Source organism: Myotis daubentonii, chromosome 7 (assembly GCF_963259705.1).
Source record: "Myotis daubentonii chromosome 7, mMyoDau2.1, whole genome shotgun sequence".
Taxonomy (NCBI): Eukaryota; Metazoa; Chordata; class Mammalia; order Chiroptera; family Vespertilionidae; genus Myotis; species Myotis daubentonii.
This window is the reverse complement of record NC_081846.1, coordinates 1,187,863-1,200,841: the sequence shown is the minus strand read 5'-3', so window position 1 is coordinate 1,200,841 and position 12,979 is coordinate 1,187,863. Positions and strand designations below refer to the sequence as shown.

The window sequence follows — 12,979 nt, the reverse complement described above, 5'->3', positions numbered from 1 at the left end:
CGTTCCGTGCATTTCTCGGGTCGGGTCGGGAAAAAGCGAGGGAGCCGGCCCCGCGATGAGCCGCCCGCGGGCCTACCTTGATCCTCAGGGGGTTGATCTCGGTGTCGGCCGTGCAGTTCATGGGCCCGTCCACGTCGTACTGGAGGATGTAGAGCAGCGTGCTGTTGTGGTACTTGTGGGGCCACTGGAGGGTCAGCATGGCCTTGCTGAAGGAGCTGGGGCCGTTGTTCCTCAGCTACGGGGGCGGGAAACCGTCAGCCTCGTCCGGCCACGCTCCACCCCACAGCCCCCGCCCTCCCCCAAGGCCTTAGCAACAGGAGCGGAAGCAGAGCGTCGCCATGGTTACGCTCACATCACCACACGCCTGTTACTACGCAAAAGAGATCAAACCCGGTGTCTGCTCAGGGGGAGGTCGGGATAAAAACATAAATGAAGAGGAAGCTCTGGGCAAGGTTCTGGTGACGATGGCACAGGAAATGCTCCTGCAGAAGCCAGATCTGCTCTCGGCGTTCCCATGTGGAGTCGGACCTGGCCATGTCCCTGTGAACGTACTCGGCCGCCTGTGGCTGCCACTCAGGTAGCACTAAGGGGCTTGAGACAACCACGTGTGCTGACTGCGTTCGGTAGCCACTGAAGCCACTTGTCTCATGAAAATGAACTTGGGGACAATTCACACAGCCCCGGTGCAGTCACACCCGCGTGGTTTCCGTAAAACTCAGACAGATGCGTCTTTCCAGCAGCAGCCATCCCCTCCGTGCGGCCCGCCCGGGCCCCCCGAGGCCCACCCCGCGCACCTCGTAGATGTGCTGAATCACGGGCCCCACGTCCTCCTCGGTCTCGGGGTGCTCCTTGTGCTCCCAGTTGGGGATCGGGAGGAAGACATGGTCCGGACTCGAGACCCTAAACAACCAGAGAAAACCCACCACGAACATCCAAGTGACAGTCGGTTCGTTTTGAGAGCGCCCTGCGCCCGAAGAAAAGCAGACCTCACCGTTACCAAAGCGCTGCCTGTTTAGAGAAGAACCACCGTGTGCACTCCTGCCTACGACGCTAACGCGACAGGTGAGAGCTCAGGGCACTCACGCTGTGCCCGCTGTCGCCTGGGGGATTATTTCAGATGACACGCAAACGAACGTTTGGAGCAGCACCTAGGCCAGCGATGGCGAACCTTTTGAGCTCGGCGTGCCAGCATTTTGAAAAACCCTAACTTAACTCTGGTGCCGTGTCACGTAGAGAAATTTTTTGATCTTTGCAACCAGAGTAAAACAAAGATTTACATGTTTGATATTTATTTTATATATTTAAATGCCACTTAACAAAGAAAAATCAACCAAAAAAATGAGTCTGCATGTCACCTCTGACACGCGTCATAGGTTCGCCATCCCTGGCCTAGACCCTTCTCTCCCCGGAGCTGCAGCTCACAGGCCAGCAGCAAGCGGAGCGCCTGCCACCCCAGAGCAGCGAGGGGCCGAGGCTTTACTTCTAAAAAGTAACCGCCGCCCTGGCCCGTGTGGGCGAGTGGTTAGCACGTCGGCCTGCGCCCCGGAGGTTGGAGGTCGAGGGCATGCACCTGGCTTGCAGGCTGGATCCCTGGCCCCGGGTGAGGTGCATGTGGGAGGCGACCATTGCCGTGTCTCCCTCACATCAATGTTTCTCTCTCTGTCTCTCCCCGCGCCCCTCCCTTCCACTCTCTCTAAAACTCGGGGAAAACGTCCCCAGGGGAAGATGAACACACTCCTGTGTAAAGGAGCTTAAGTCGTGAGGACGCCAGACGCTGCTCGGAGACCACACTGACCCTCTGATCTCCACGGCAGCGAGGACAGCAAGGTCGACTCTGTAGGACACCACCGGGCTGACTTGATCAAAGAGGTTGGAGCTGGAAGAGAAAGGACACCCTGAGGACCGAGCTGAGCATCACCCTCACTCAAACGAGCAAATGGAAAGCAACAAAGAGATGAAAAACATACAAATCAATTCTCTGCATTAGCATTTAATTCCAAGTTTTACTTAACTTTTTGTCTTATAAACTCAAAACTGACAGTCATTCTTATGATATAAACAATGACTTTAAAAGGGTATCATCACGTAATGAAGTTTTAGTCTATTCTATTGCATGTTGAATTATATTATATACCATTTTTAACAGATATTTCCTCATCAGTTATAAATTGGAAAGGTGGTTTTTAGTCACCCCAATAAATGCAGTTAGAAAAGAGGAAAGGCCGTGTCATACCTTCGGATTTGTAAGTCAAACTTCACGGACGTGTCCATCTCCGACTGCTGGTGCACACTGAACCGGAGGCCGGCGAGGAGCTGACGGGAGGGGAGGGAGATGTCAGAAAATCAGGTCCGATGAGTGCACGTCCACGTCCAATAAAAAGAACGTCCTAACCGGGTTTCTGCGCTCGCAAGGACCTGGGGGTGTCTCAGCAGCCGATTTTCTAGCAAAGCTCTTCCAGGACCCCTGGGCCCCCCATGACGGGTCTATGGTAAGCCCACCTCCTTGGAATGCTCATTGTCTTCCAAAAAAATGAGAAAGTGAGCGTTTGTTCGTTCAGTGGAAGGAAATAACTCCGCACAGAGATGTGTCTGCAGGAAGCGAACCCTGAGCCTGTGTTAAGGGGCAGGAAGGGCTGGACTCAGGGGACACGGGCAGGGCCAGTCCCCGCTCCCCGGCTCACAGCGCGCCACACCCAGCACCCGGCTCCTGCAGGTGGGAACGTTACAAGAGGAGAGGACGCCGGCTGTGGGTTCGTGTAAATGACACATAAACAGGCATTTCCCACTCTCCGAGCCCGGAGCTGGCCACCGGAAATAACCTGGCCTCGTCCGGACTGAACGAGCTTGTGAGTGGAGAAGCTAGAGAGGCTGAGAAACACGAAAAAAACAAAACCAAAAGTACGTTCCACTTGTTGGCGAAACATTGTGTTAAATATACGTGAGCCCTGGCCGGTGGCTCGGTGGTTCGAGCACCTGCCAATCACTGGCCTCTAAGTCAAAACCCATTGAAAGGCACCATTTTGAAGTGTTTATTTAAGAAATTTACTGTAGACAAACCCACAGGGGAAAGAATGCGCTACTTTCCTTCGCCGGTAAACACTCCCACGTGATCAGAACGTCTCACCTGCGTCCCAGCCTTCATGGGGTTCCCCAGGTCACACACCACCTGCCGGGTCTGGTTTTCTGTCTTAAACGCACAGGAAAGTCTCGCCAGGGCCTTGGAGAGACAGAGAAAGGATTACAAGGAAGACAAATTAACGACAGAAAACAGCAAGCAGAAGCCAGGAGACCAAAACGTTCCTGGACAGTGTCACGCAGTCGGGCGTTTACGTTCTTGCAGGACAAGGCAACACACCCTCTGAGCAAGCGGGGCGGGCGGGCAGGAGCCAGGCGTGCACAGCTGCCACGTAAGCGCGCGGAGGCGCTTCTGGAAGGTCCTGGATGCAGACACGGGACCCCAGCAGCTGAGGGCCGGGGTCCGAGGGCCAGGCCGAGGCACCGTCTGCCCGGCGGGTTCCGGGCCCTCAGAGGCCATGCCCACCGTGTCCTCAGAGCCCGCTGAGGCAGCAGCTGGCAAGGGCACGGGGACAGGCTGGCTGGCCGTGCGGCCCAGGGGGGCGGCTGGGCTGGCACACGCTGCGCGGGGAGCTCCCGGGCGGGCGGCATGAGACTGGGGGTGCCCTGGGTCCCGGACCAGGCCGTGCCTACCTCGCTGTTGCGGACGACGCCGATGAAGTCGGCCTGCGGGGGGAGGGCCACGATGAGCTCCGCCTCGTAGGCGCCTTCGCCCTGGTTCTGCGCCGTCACCATCAAGGTCAGGGGGTTGTCGTCCCCGACGTAGATCTTCTTCTGGTCTCTGCGGGCAACACAGGCCCAGACCGTGAGACGGGCCGCGGGGGCAGCAGGGCCGTCCACGGGACGGGAGACAGACAGACACGCAGACGGCGGCACCGACACCCTCCCAGCATCTCGGGGCGTTTACACGACCCCCAGCTCAACAGGAAACGCGGACCTGCACGCGGGCGCAGAGCCCACGCTCGAGTGAGCGAACAAGGCGATGGCGCCAGCATATCCCCGCCGCCCACACCCATCACGGGCGTCACCTTACGTCTCCCTGTGCGCACTAGGTCTCTGATTTTAGGAGAAAACTGGAATTGCTCATTTGTCACGATTCTCACAAAAACTCTGTGTGATTTATGTCTCGCGCACATGTGATGGGATTCCTTCGGTCGGGAGGAGGCCGATGAAAGGCCGCCGTGAGAGGACACGGTGGCCTCGCACAGGACCCAGCGGGGGAAGGGACCAGCCTGCCGCCCACACAGCGAGGAGAACTCAGCACCGACAGCCTGGCCGTCAGACAGTCACGCATCCCCCTCGGGTGTGACGAGTTCTCGCTCAGATGCACCGTCCCCGGGAGGAGGGGCTGGGCCCCGCCGCGTGCCCGTCCTGTGCGCGGAGTCACGGGCGGGCGGGCGGGCCTCACCTGTCCACAGAGACCTCCAGCTTGGGTTTGCAGACGTTGTCTTCGCCGCAGTCCAGGAGGATGTGAGCCTAGGAGAGAGGAGCGGTTATGTCTCCTGCGCGGGAGAGCGGTGCGGGGCACGTCCTACTACACGTGGAGCGCGTGGACACGCATGTGCACACATATATACGGGCACATGGATTCGTCCACTTCGCATGCTAACAGGGGTCGTGGCTACTTCCTTTTACACGGGCCAGTGAACGGTCAGGAATGGCAGGAAGGAAAGGACTCAGGACACCAGACGACCAGGTGGGAGCTTTCGTTCCATCTCCGGTTGAGCTGCTAAGATTGTGGAATGAAGTGTCACATATAAGAGAAAGTGACGGTCAAGAGATGAGGGTTCCGCCCGGCCGGCTGGGTGCGGTGATTGAGCATCAAACTACGGGCCAGGAGGTCACAGCTCGATTCCCATCAGGGCACAGGCCCGGGTTGCAGGCTCCATGCCCAGTAGGGGGCACGCAGGAGGCAGCCGATCATCATGTATGTTTCTATGTGCCTCCCTCCCCCTTCCTCTCTGACATCAATAAAATGAAAAAAATAAATGAGGGCTCAGCGGCTGCTAGCTAAGGTGTGTGATCTTGGGCAAAATAAACTCCTTCTAGGGTTTCTCATTCCAGACTACGGTTCTGTCAACGCCATGGAAACGTGGCTGCGGGGTATAAAGGGAGGAGGGGACAGAGCGGCAGTTCAGAGAGCAAACCATGGGACCAGCCACGGAACCAGCCATGGGCACAGCACAGGGGACGGCCATGTAGGGAGCCACCATGGGAACAGCCACTGGACACCAGGAGTCCAGCGTGTGCGGCCACGTGGAGAGAGAGGGCAGAAACCATCCTGGACACACACATATTCTAAGTACTCACATGCAAAGTAAAATGTAAACTACATTGTTAAAATATACAAATCACGGAAGACTTTGGATTTTAATACGAAAGTACATTAGAATATATTTTAATTTGCCTTACACGTCTACCACGTATAGTTTTATCAAACCACACACAAAGGAGTATTTGAGCGTGGCCAGCGTGGCTCAGTGGTTTAGCGTTGACCCACGAACCAGGAAGTCACTGTTCGATTCCCGGTCAGGGCACATGCCCAGGTTATGGGCTCGATCCCCAATGTGGGGCATGCAGGAGGCAGCCGACCCATGATTCTCTCTCATCATGGATGTTTCTATCTATTTCTCCCTCTCCCTTCCTCTCTGAAATCAATAAACACATATTTTTTTAAAAAAAGAGTATTTGAGATGTTAGAGTGTTAGACAAAGAAGAAATAACAACCAAAATGCAGGGTAAAGAATCCTGTAAAAGAAGAAATGTTAACCTAAAAATATGAACATGTAATAAAAAAAGAGGAAGAAATAGGAAATGCAATCATAATATCTTAATACATGGGTTTTACATAACATTTTCTAAGAATATTGCAATACAGCCCGTATGACATTTTATTGCTTTATTTGGTTTTATGAAAAGAAAGTACTGTACATATACACTGAGTAGCCAGATTATTATGACCACCCCATCAGTACTTCGTTGGGCCACTCCTGCACAACACGATACCCAAGTATCGTTGCTGATCGGGTTCATCCTATCATGTTGATGGCGTATCCCCATGGAGATGGCTTCTTCCAACAAGACAATGCGCCATGCCACGGTGCTCGTATTGTGCAGGAGTGGTTTCAAGAACATGAGGGAGACTTTATCTTGCTTAGGTGGCCCCCACCATCACCAGATCTCCATCCAATTGAGCATTTGTGGGACGAAGTTAAAAGAGCCCTCAGGCAGCTGGTTCCACAACCACCAAATCTCACAGAACTGGACAGTGCTATTCATCAGGCATGGGGTCAGATTCCTCCATCACCTTTCAACATCTCGTGGAGTCAGTGCCAAGAAGAATCGCCGCAGCATTGAAGGCAAAAGGTGGCCCAAGGAAGTACTGATGGGGTGGTCATAATAATCTGGCCACTCAAGTGTGTGTGTGTGTGTGTGTGTGTGTGCGTATGTATTTTTTTCAAATTAAATCAAAGATAAAACAGATATTAAACTTGTTCGGCAAAATATTAAAATACTGTGTAAATTGGCATTTTGTTGTTTTCCTTGAATTATTTAACTTTCTATGTGACCCCAACGTTCTCTCCGTATCACCAAGTTCCAAGTGGCTTTCAATATCTCTAACTCGACGCCTCCCCCTTGTTCTTCTTTGATTAAAATCCCAAGGTTACAAGAGCAACCCCTGTGGTAATTTAAAACACGAACGGCAAGACCGTGAAGAAGTGAAAGGCTGAGACTCGGGAGAAGCGAGGAGGCGCGTACCTGCCGGCTGAGGTTGGCGGGCGTGAACTGGTTGAGGATGGGCCGCAGGCCTGTGGCGTCGGCCGCCGTGCTGTAGTCCAGCCGATACTCCATGAAAATGGTGATGGGGGTGAGCTTGTCTCTAAACTCAGACTCATCCTAGAAACGGAGAAGCTGCGCGTTAACGAGGACATCCAGCTACCGGAGAAACCCGTCAGCGCAGAACGCAAAGCCAGCTGTGTGACTCATCTCTCCGTCCAACTCTGCCAGACCCTCCGTGAACGTAAACTTATCAAAGGTTATTATTCACTGAGAACACAATCAGTTTATGCATCGTAATGTCGTTATTTGATGCGAAGCGTGTTAATAAAATGAGCACTCAATTACACGCCCACCCCGGCCTGTGCGGCTCAGTGGTTGAGCGTTGACCTACAAGCCAAGAAGTCACTGGTCTGGTTCCCGGGCAGGGCACACGCCCGGGCTGCGGGCTTGATCCTCGTGTGAGGCATGCAGGCGGCAGCAGTCAGGGACGTCTATCTCATGGATGTTCCTCTCTCTCTCTCCCTCTCCCTTCCTCTCTCTAAAATAAATACTAATAAAAAACATATTTTTAAAAAATACACGCCCAATATTATAACTGGAACGTTACTGCCATCGCTTCAGCTACCCACGTGGTCCTCTCTGGAGCGCCTCGCCCCTCTGCCTTCCTTCTGAGCGACCGCCGTCCTGAGCCCAAGCCCGCCTCCCCGCGCTGGCCTGCAGCCGTTTATAACGGGGTACCGTCGCTAAACAGCGCGCCCCTGGGTTTGCTTTCCTGTCTATTTAAGAATCAGATCATGCATATTCTTTGATCTGCTTCCTTCGTTCAATGCCCTGGTTGGAATCTTCGGATCCGCAGCCAGACGCCTTATCCATCGCGCCGCCGGCCCAGTTCTCGTGGCCACAGCGTATGCGTCCACGTATCTGCATCTTCTCCCCTTTCTTCCTTTCGTGTCTTATCGTTTTCTGATACGGGTTTGCACATCCTTGGTTAAGTTTACTCCAAGGTCGCTGTGGGTTTCTTGGTGCCGTTGTAAGTGAGATTCTTCTCTTCGTTTCCCTTTCTGATGGTCTATTATTAACGCACAAAAACGCAGCTGGCTTCTGGACGCTTGTTTTGCATCCTGCTGCTTCAACTGAATTCATTTGTCAGTTCTGGTAGTTTCTGGTGGAACCTTCAGGGCTTCTAAATTTTACGTTTATTTTAGGAAGAGAGGGAGAGGGAGAGATACAACATCGACGATGAGAATCACTGACTGACTGCCTCCGCATGCCCCTCACTGGGGATCGTGCCCACAGCCCGGGCAGGTACGCTGGTCGGGAATCAAACCAGCTCCTCTTGTGCACGGGTGGACGCTCAACCACGGAGCCACACTGGCTGGACCTGGACTTGTACTTTAGACCCTGTTTCGTTCATTTCTGCTCTGATCGTTACTATTTCCTGTCTCCTGCGCACTTGGGCTTTGATTGCTGTTGCTGTTCTAGTGTCTCTGAGTGTAAAGTTCGGTCGTTTACGTAAGTTCTCTTGTTTCTCGAGGGAGGCCTGTGACGCCACACTCCCTCTCAGGAGGGCGGGCCCTGCGTCCCACAGACTGTATCGTGGGGGGCTCTTGGGGGTACGCGGTCCACCAGGAGGAGGAGGCCGCTACTTGGGCCGGACATTTAAAGAGCCACACTTGCCCTGACCGGTTTGGCTCAGTGGATAGAGTGTCAGCCTGCGGACTGAAGGGTCCCAGGTTCGATTCCGGTCAAGGGCATGTACCTTGGTTGCGGGCACATCCCCAGTGGGGGGCGTGCAGGAGGCAGCTGATCGATGTTTCTCTCATCCATGTTTCTAACTCTATCCCTCTCCCTTCCTCTCTGTAAAAAATCAATAAAATATGTATTAAAAAAGTAATAATAATAATAATAAAATAAAGAGCCGCACTTCCTCACGTGCATTTTCCTGTGGACTTAATGCACGAACATGGACCGAACGTGAAAAGCGCCCGGATGAGAAGAAAAGCAACAGGAGAGAAGAACAGACATGAGGGAGAAGGGCCTCACCCGCAGGTACGCCACCAGCTCCTCGCACTGCATGCGGCCCCCCCGGGAGACGGTCATGTTCTTGGGGTGGCCCGGGGACCTGTTGTGGAGAAACAGTGCTCGGCGAATTGCTCCCTTTTGCTTGAGTTTATCCAAAAGAAGCTCCACCTGAAAGTCTGCACAAACCAAAGGTTTAGAACCAACGCGGCCCCCGGACGCCGCCCGCCCCGCACCCGCGGTTCCCGCAGACGCCCACTCCCGACGCCCTGGGGACGCTGTGCTCCCAGGAAGACCACCACCCATAAAGTTCAGGATGAATGTGTCACAATTAATGGCAGAATTCACCCAGTTACCCCCCGGGGAAGGTCAGTGATCCAGGCTCCAGATCCTGAGGCAGTAAAGCAGGTGGAGGACCCCTCCCTTCCCCGTTAGAGCGACAAGCCTGAGGGGAACCCCGTGTAAATCACACGCAAATGACGCTCCCTGAGTGCAGGGGCAGGACTCCTGCCCAGGGCGACAAAGAGGCACCCTTTCCACTAGAGCAGCGGTTCTCAACCTGGGGTCGCGAACCCTTTGGGGGTCCAACGACCCTTTCATGGGGGTCGCCTAAGACCATCGGAAAACACATATATAACTACATATTGTTTTGTGATTAATCACTATGCTTTCATTATGTTCAATGTGTAACAATGAAAATACATCCTGCATATCAGATATTTACATGACGATTCATAACAGTAGCAACATTACAGTGATGAAGTAGCCACGAAAATAACGTTATGGTTGGGGGTCCCCACAACGTGAGGAGCTGTATTAAAGGGTCGCCGCATCAGGAAGGTTGAGAACCGCTGGTCTAAGGCGGAGCCTGACCCCAACGGCTGCGTGTGGCCCGTGCTTCCAGACCCCGCACGCCCTCTCGCGGGAAGGCTGCCGTCCGCGCTCCCGCCAGGAGCTGACAGTTCGCACTAAACGTCTGTGTGGACTTCACAGGGGACACGTTTACGGACAAAAGTCTAGTGCAAACCATCAGCCCCCGGCGGGAGCGTGGAGGACAGGCTCCCGGGAGAGGGCGTGCGGGGTCAGGAAGCACCGGCCGCCCCGCTGTCGGGTCAGGCACCCCCTTAACGCGACGGCGCGGCCGCGGGCCTGAAGCCGGCGTCAGGGCTTGTGCCGCTGAGGTCCGGGCTCTCGGGAGCGTCTTCCCAGGACGGGGGGGTGCAGGCCTCTAACCACAGCGTCTCCAGTTTCTCTGAAGGTTGAACTTCAGGTCCCATTGGGGTGAAAACCCAGGGGTTTTCTGCTTCCAGTTCTGCTCCATCCACCCCACTGCCCTCCGTGCGCTCACACGCCAGGCACGCCCTTCCCGCGGCCCCGACATGCCATCTCCTCAGGGGGGCTTCCTCTTGTCCCCACCAGGGCCTGCCTCCCTTGCTCCCCGTGAACGCCACGCACCACCACACACACCAGCACACACACCACTGCACACACCAGCACACACACCGGCATACACACCGGCACACACACCAGCACATGCACCAGCACACGCACCAGCACACACACCACTGCACACACCAGCACACGCACCAGCACACGCACCAGCACACGCACCAGCACACATACCAGCACACACAACACTGCACACACCAGCATTGCACATGCACCAGCACACGCACCAGCACACACACCACCGTACAGGTGCAGCCTCCGCCCGCTGTCGTGCCTCCCAGCACCGTCCCTACCACGCGGCAGATCGTGGCCACAGGACTTAATGCTCCCCCCGCTCTCAGGATACAGAACCACGTCTTGGGAGGGAAGAGCCACCTGGGAGCTGGCTGTGTGGTTACATGAGTGGCCCAGACCGTGTCTCCTGCTCTTTCTAAACCACCTCCAGGCCAGAGCCAGCGGGGGCTCCCCGAGGCCTATGGACGGAGGTCCCAGGAGACCCCTGGCTTACAGGCCATCGGCTCGTTCCCTCGCACAGGGATGCGCTGGGCCCGGTGAGGGTCGCGGGCACGTTCAGGGGCGACCCTTTGCTGCGTCAACGAACAGGTGTGTCGTTTCCCCACTGGGTAGGAGTTTCCACACAGAGTGATTGTGGACTAAACATTCAAATATGTAACAACGGCCCGAGTGACTCCCGCCCCCACAGTGTGAGCTGGTGCGCAGCGTCGGTAACTCGTGTGATCCCCACGGACACGGACATGGACACAGACACGGACATGGACACAGATGCGGACACTTACTCAGTTTGGCGGGAAGCGCGCCTTTGCCGTCCGCCCGCAGGCAGAACCTAACATTGAAGCTGCAGGGAAACAAGAACACACGTGTCGTCACGCAGGCCGGCCGTGCTCCGTGTCCTCACGCCTCACGCCCGCGGGGAGCTCGCCCGGCAAAGCTTCCTGTCTGTCTGTCTTCATCTTGTATTTAACAACGAAACGTCATCGAAGTCCCACCGACACTCCCCGACGGGGCGCCCCCCTTGCTAGCGAGCCCGCGATCGCTCTCCCCGGCTCTTGGGAAAGGAAGTCGTCCCAGCTCCAGTCACCCCCCCAGCTCTGAGCGCTCCGGCCCTGTGCCTGGAACCGGGTGTTCCCCCAAGTGGGGCTCTCGGGGTGGCGTCCCAGCATGTGGGTCCAGGCCTGTCATGACCAAGTCATACTTATTCCGACGTGTAGGAGAAAGATACTGGTTTCTCCATTCTATCTTAAAATGTTTTAGACAAAACATGTCAGTTTAAAGAAAAAAATCTTCAGAAAATCACAAATACAGGTAGAATGAAAATATGCAAAATCATGCGCTATAGGGAAGAGTAGCGTAAAAATATGGAGACTTGAGAAACCGCAAACCATGGAAGAATTCAGACGTTAAATTTTTAAAAATACTTTTTTTATTTAAAAACTAGTAAAGGGACAATAGAAGACTGGTATATCAGAGCAAAATAATATTTTTTCATACAGCTACTCACAGATATTAAATCTGAAAAAGATCATACCGTTTAAAAATTAAAATGTTCATGGGTCTTTTTAAAAATTAAGTATGAATGAATTCTGAAATCTTATTAGCTTTTCCTTCTTTTTTAATATATTCATTGAGCATGCGTCATTTAATAAAACTACACTAGTTTTTGGCCAGGCCGGCGTGGCTCAGTGGTTGAGCGTTGACCTATGAACCAGGAGGTCACAGTTTGATTCCTGGTTGGGGTACAGGCCTGGGTTGCAGGCTCCATCTCCAGTGTAGGGTGTGCAGGAGGCAGCCAATCCATGATTCTCTCTCATCATTGATGTTTCTATCTCTCCCTCTCCCTTCCTCTCTCTAAAATCAAATACACACACACACACACACACACATATATAAACTTTCCACTAGTTTTTAACATACTTCTGGAGCTTCTGCATATCTTTCTGGAACAGTATTTTTATAATCCAATCTATGACATGATAAGAGAGCAGACAAATGAAATCTGCTTTTGCACTATCTCATTTTCGATTGTTTTTATAATAACTGAACCACGTGCCCTAACCGGTGTGGCTCAGTGGATAGAGCGTTGGCCTGCGGACTGAAGGGTCCCGGGTTCGATTCTGGCCAAGGGCATGTACCTGGGTTGCGGGCACATCCCCAGTAGGAGATGTGCAGGAGGCAGCTGATCGATGTTTCTCTCTCATCGATGTTTCTAACTCTCTATCCCTCTCCCATCCTCTCTGTAAAAAATTCAATAAAATATATTTTATAAAAATAAAATAACTGAACCACTCATCAGAATCAACACTAATAAAAGAGAAAAATGGTAATTGGCGTACGAGCTACCCTTTTCATTGGCTAATCAGGGCTATATGCAAATTAACTGCCAACTAAGATTGGCAGTTAACTGCCAACAAGATGGCGGTTAATTTGCATATGTAGGCACAATGCAGGGAGGCGAAAGGGAAAGCAGGAAGAAGCCCCCTGCCACTGACAGTGATCGGAAACCCAGGGGGGAGCTAAGAGCTGGGGGGCAGGGCAAAGGCGGCCCTGGGGCCGCCTTTGCCCTGCCCCCCAGCCATGATCGGAGAATCAGGCGCCTTTGCTGCCCTGGCCAGTGATAGCAGGAAGTAGGGGTGGAGCC

At 53.8% G+C, this 12,979-nt stretch overlaps 1 protein-coding gene across 2 annotated transcripts in view; it reads right to left on the bottom strand.

The window, feature by feature from the left end:
* The window catches only part of ITGAV (integrin subunit alpha V), a 58,086-nt gene that overhangs the window by 3,406 nt on the left and 41,701 nt on the right, over positions 1 to 12,979 (bottom strand). For both annotated transcript variants that reach the window (XM_059702524.1, XM_059702525.1), the window contains 10 exons: positions 11,121 to 11,179; positions 8,899 to 9,053; positions 6,835 to 6,972; positions 4,484 to 4,551; positions 3,709 to 3,856; positions 3,125 to 3,217; positions 2,234 to 2,313; positions 1,796 to 1,876; positions 795 to 900; positions 77 to 235 (listed from right to left, as the gene is read on the bottom strand). In XM_059702524.1, the coding sequence (XP_059558507.1) occupies positions 77 to 235; positions 795 to 900; positions 1,796 to 1,876; positions 2,234 to 2,313; positions 3,125 to 3,217; positions 3,709 to 3,856; positions 4,484 to 4,551; positions 6,835 to 6,972; positions 8,899 to 9,053; positions 11,121 to 11,179 (1,087 nt within the window). The remainder of the gene's footprint in view (positions 1 to 76; positions 236 to 794; positions 901 to 1,795; positions 1,877 to 2,233; positions 2,314 to 3,124; positions 3,218 to 3,708; positions 3,857 to 4,483; positions 4,552 to 6,834; positions 6,973 to 8,898; positions 9,054 to 11,120; positions 11,180 to 12,979) is intronic.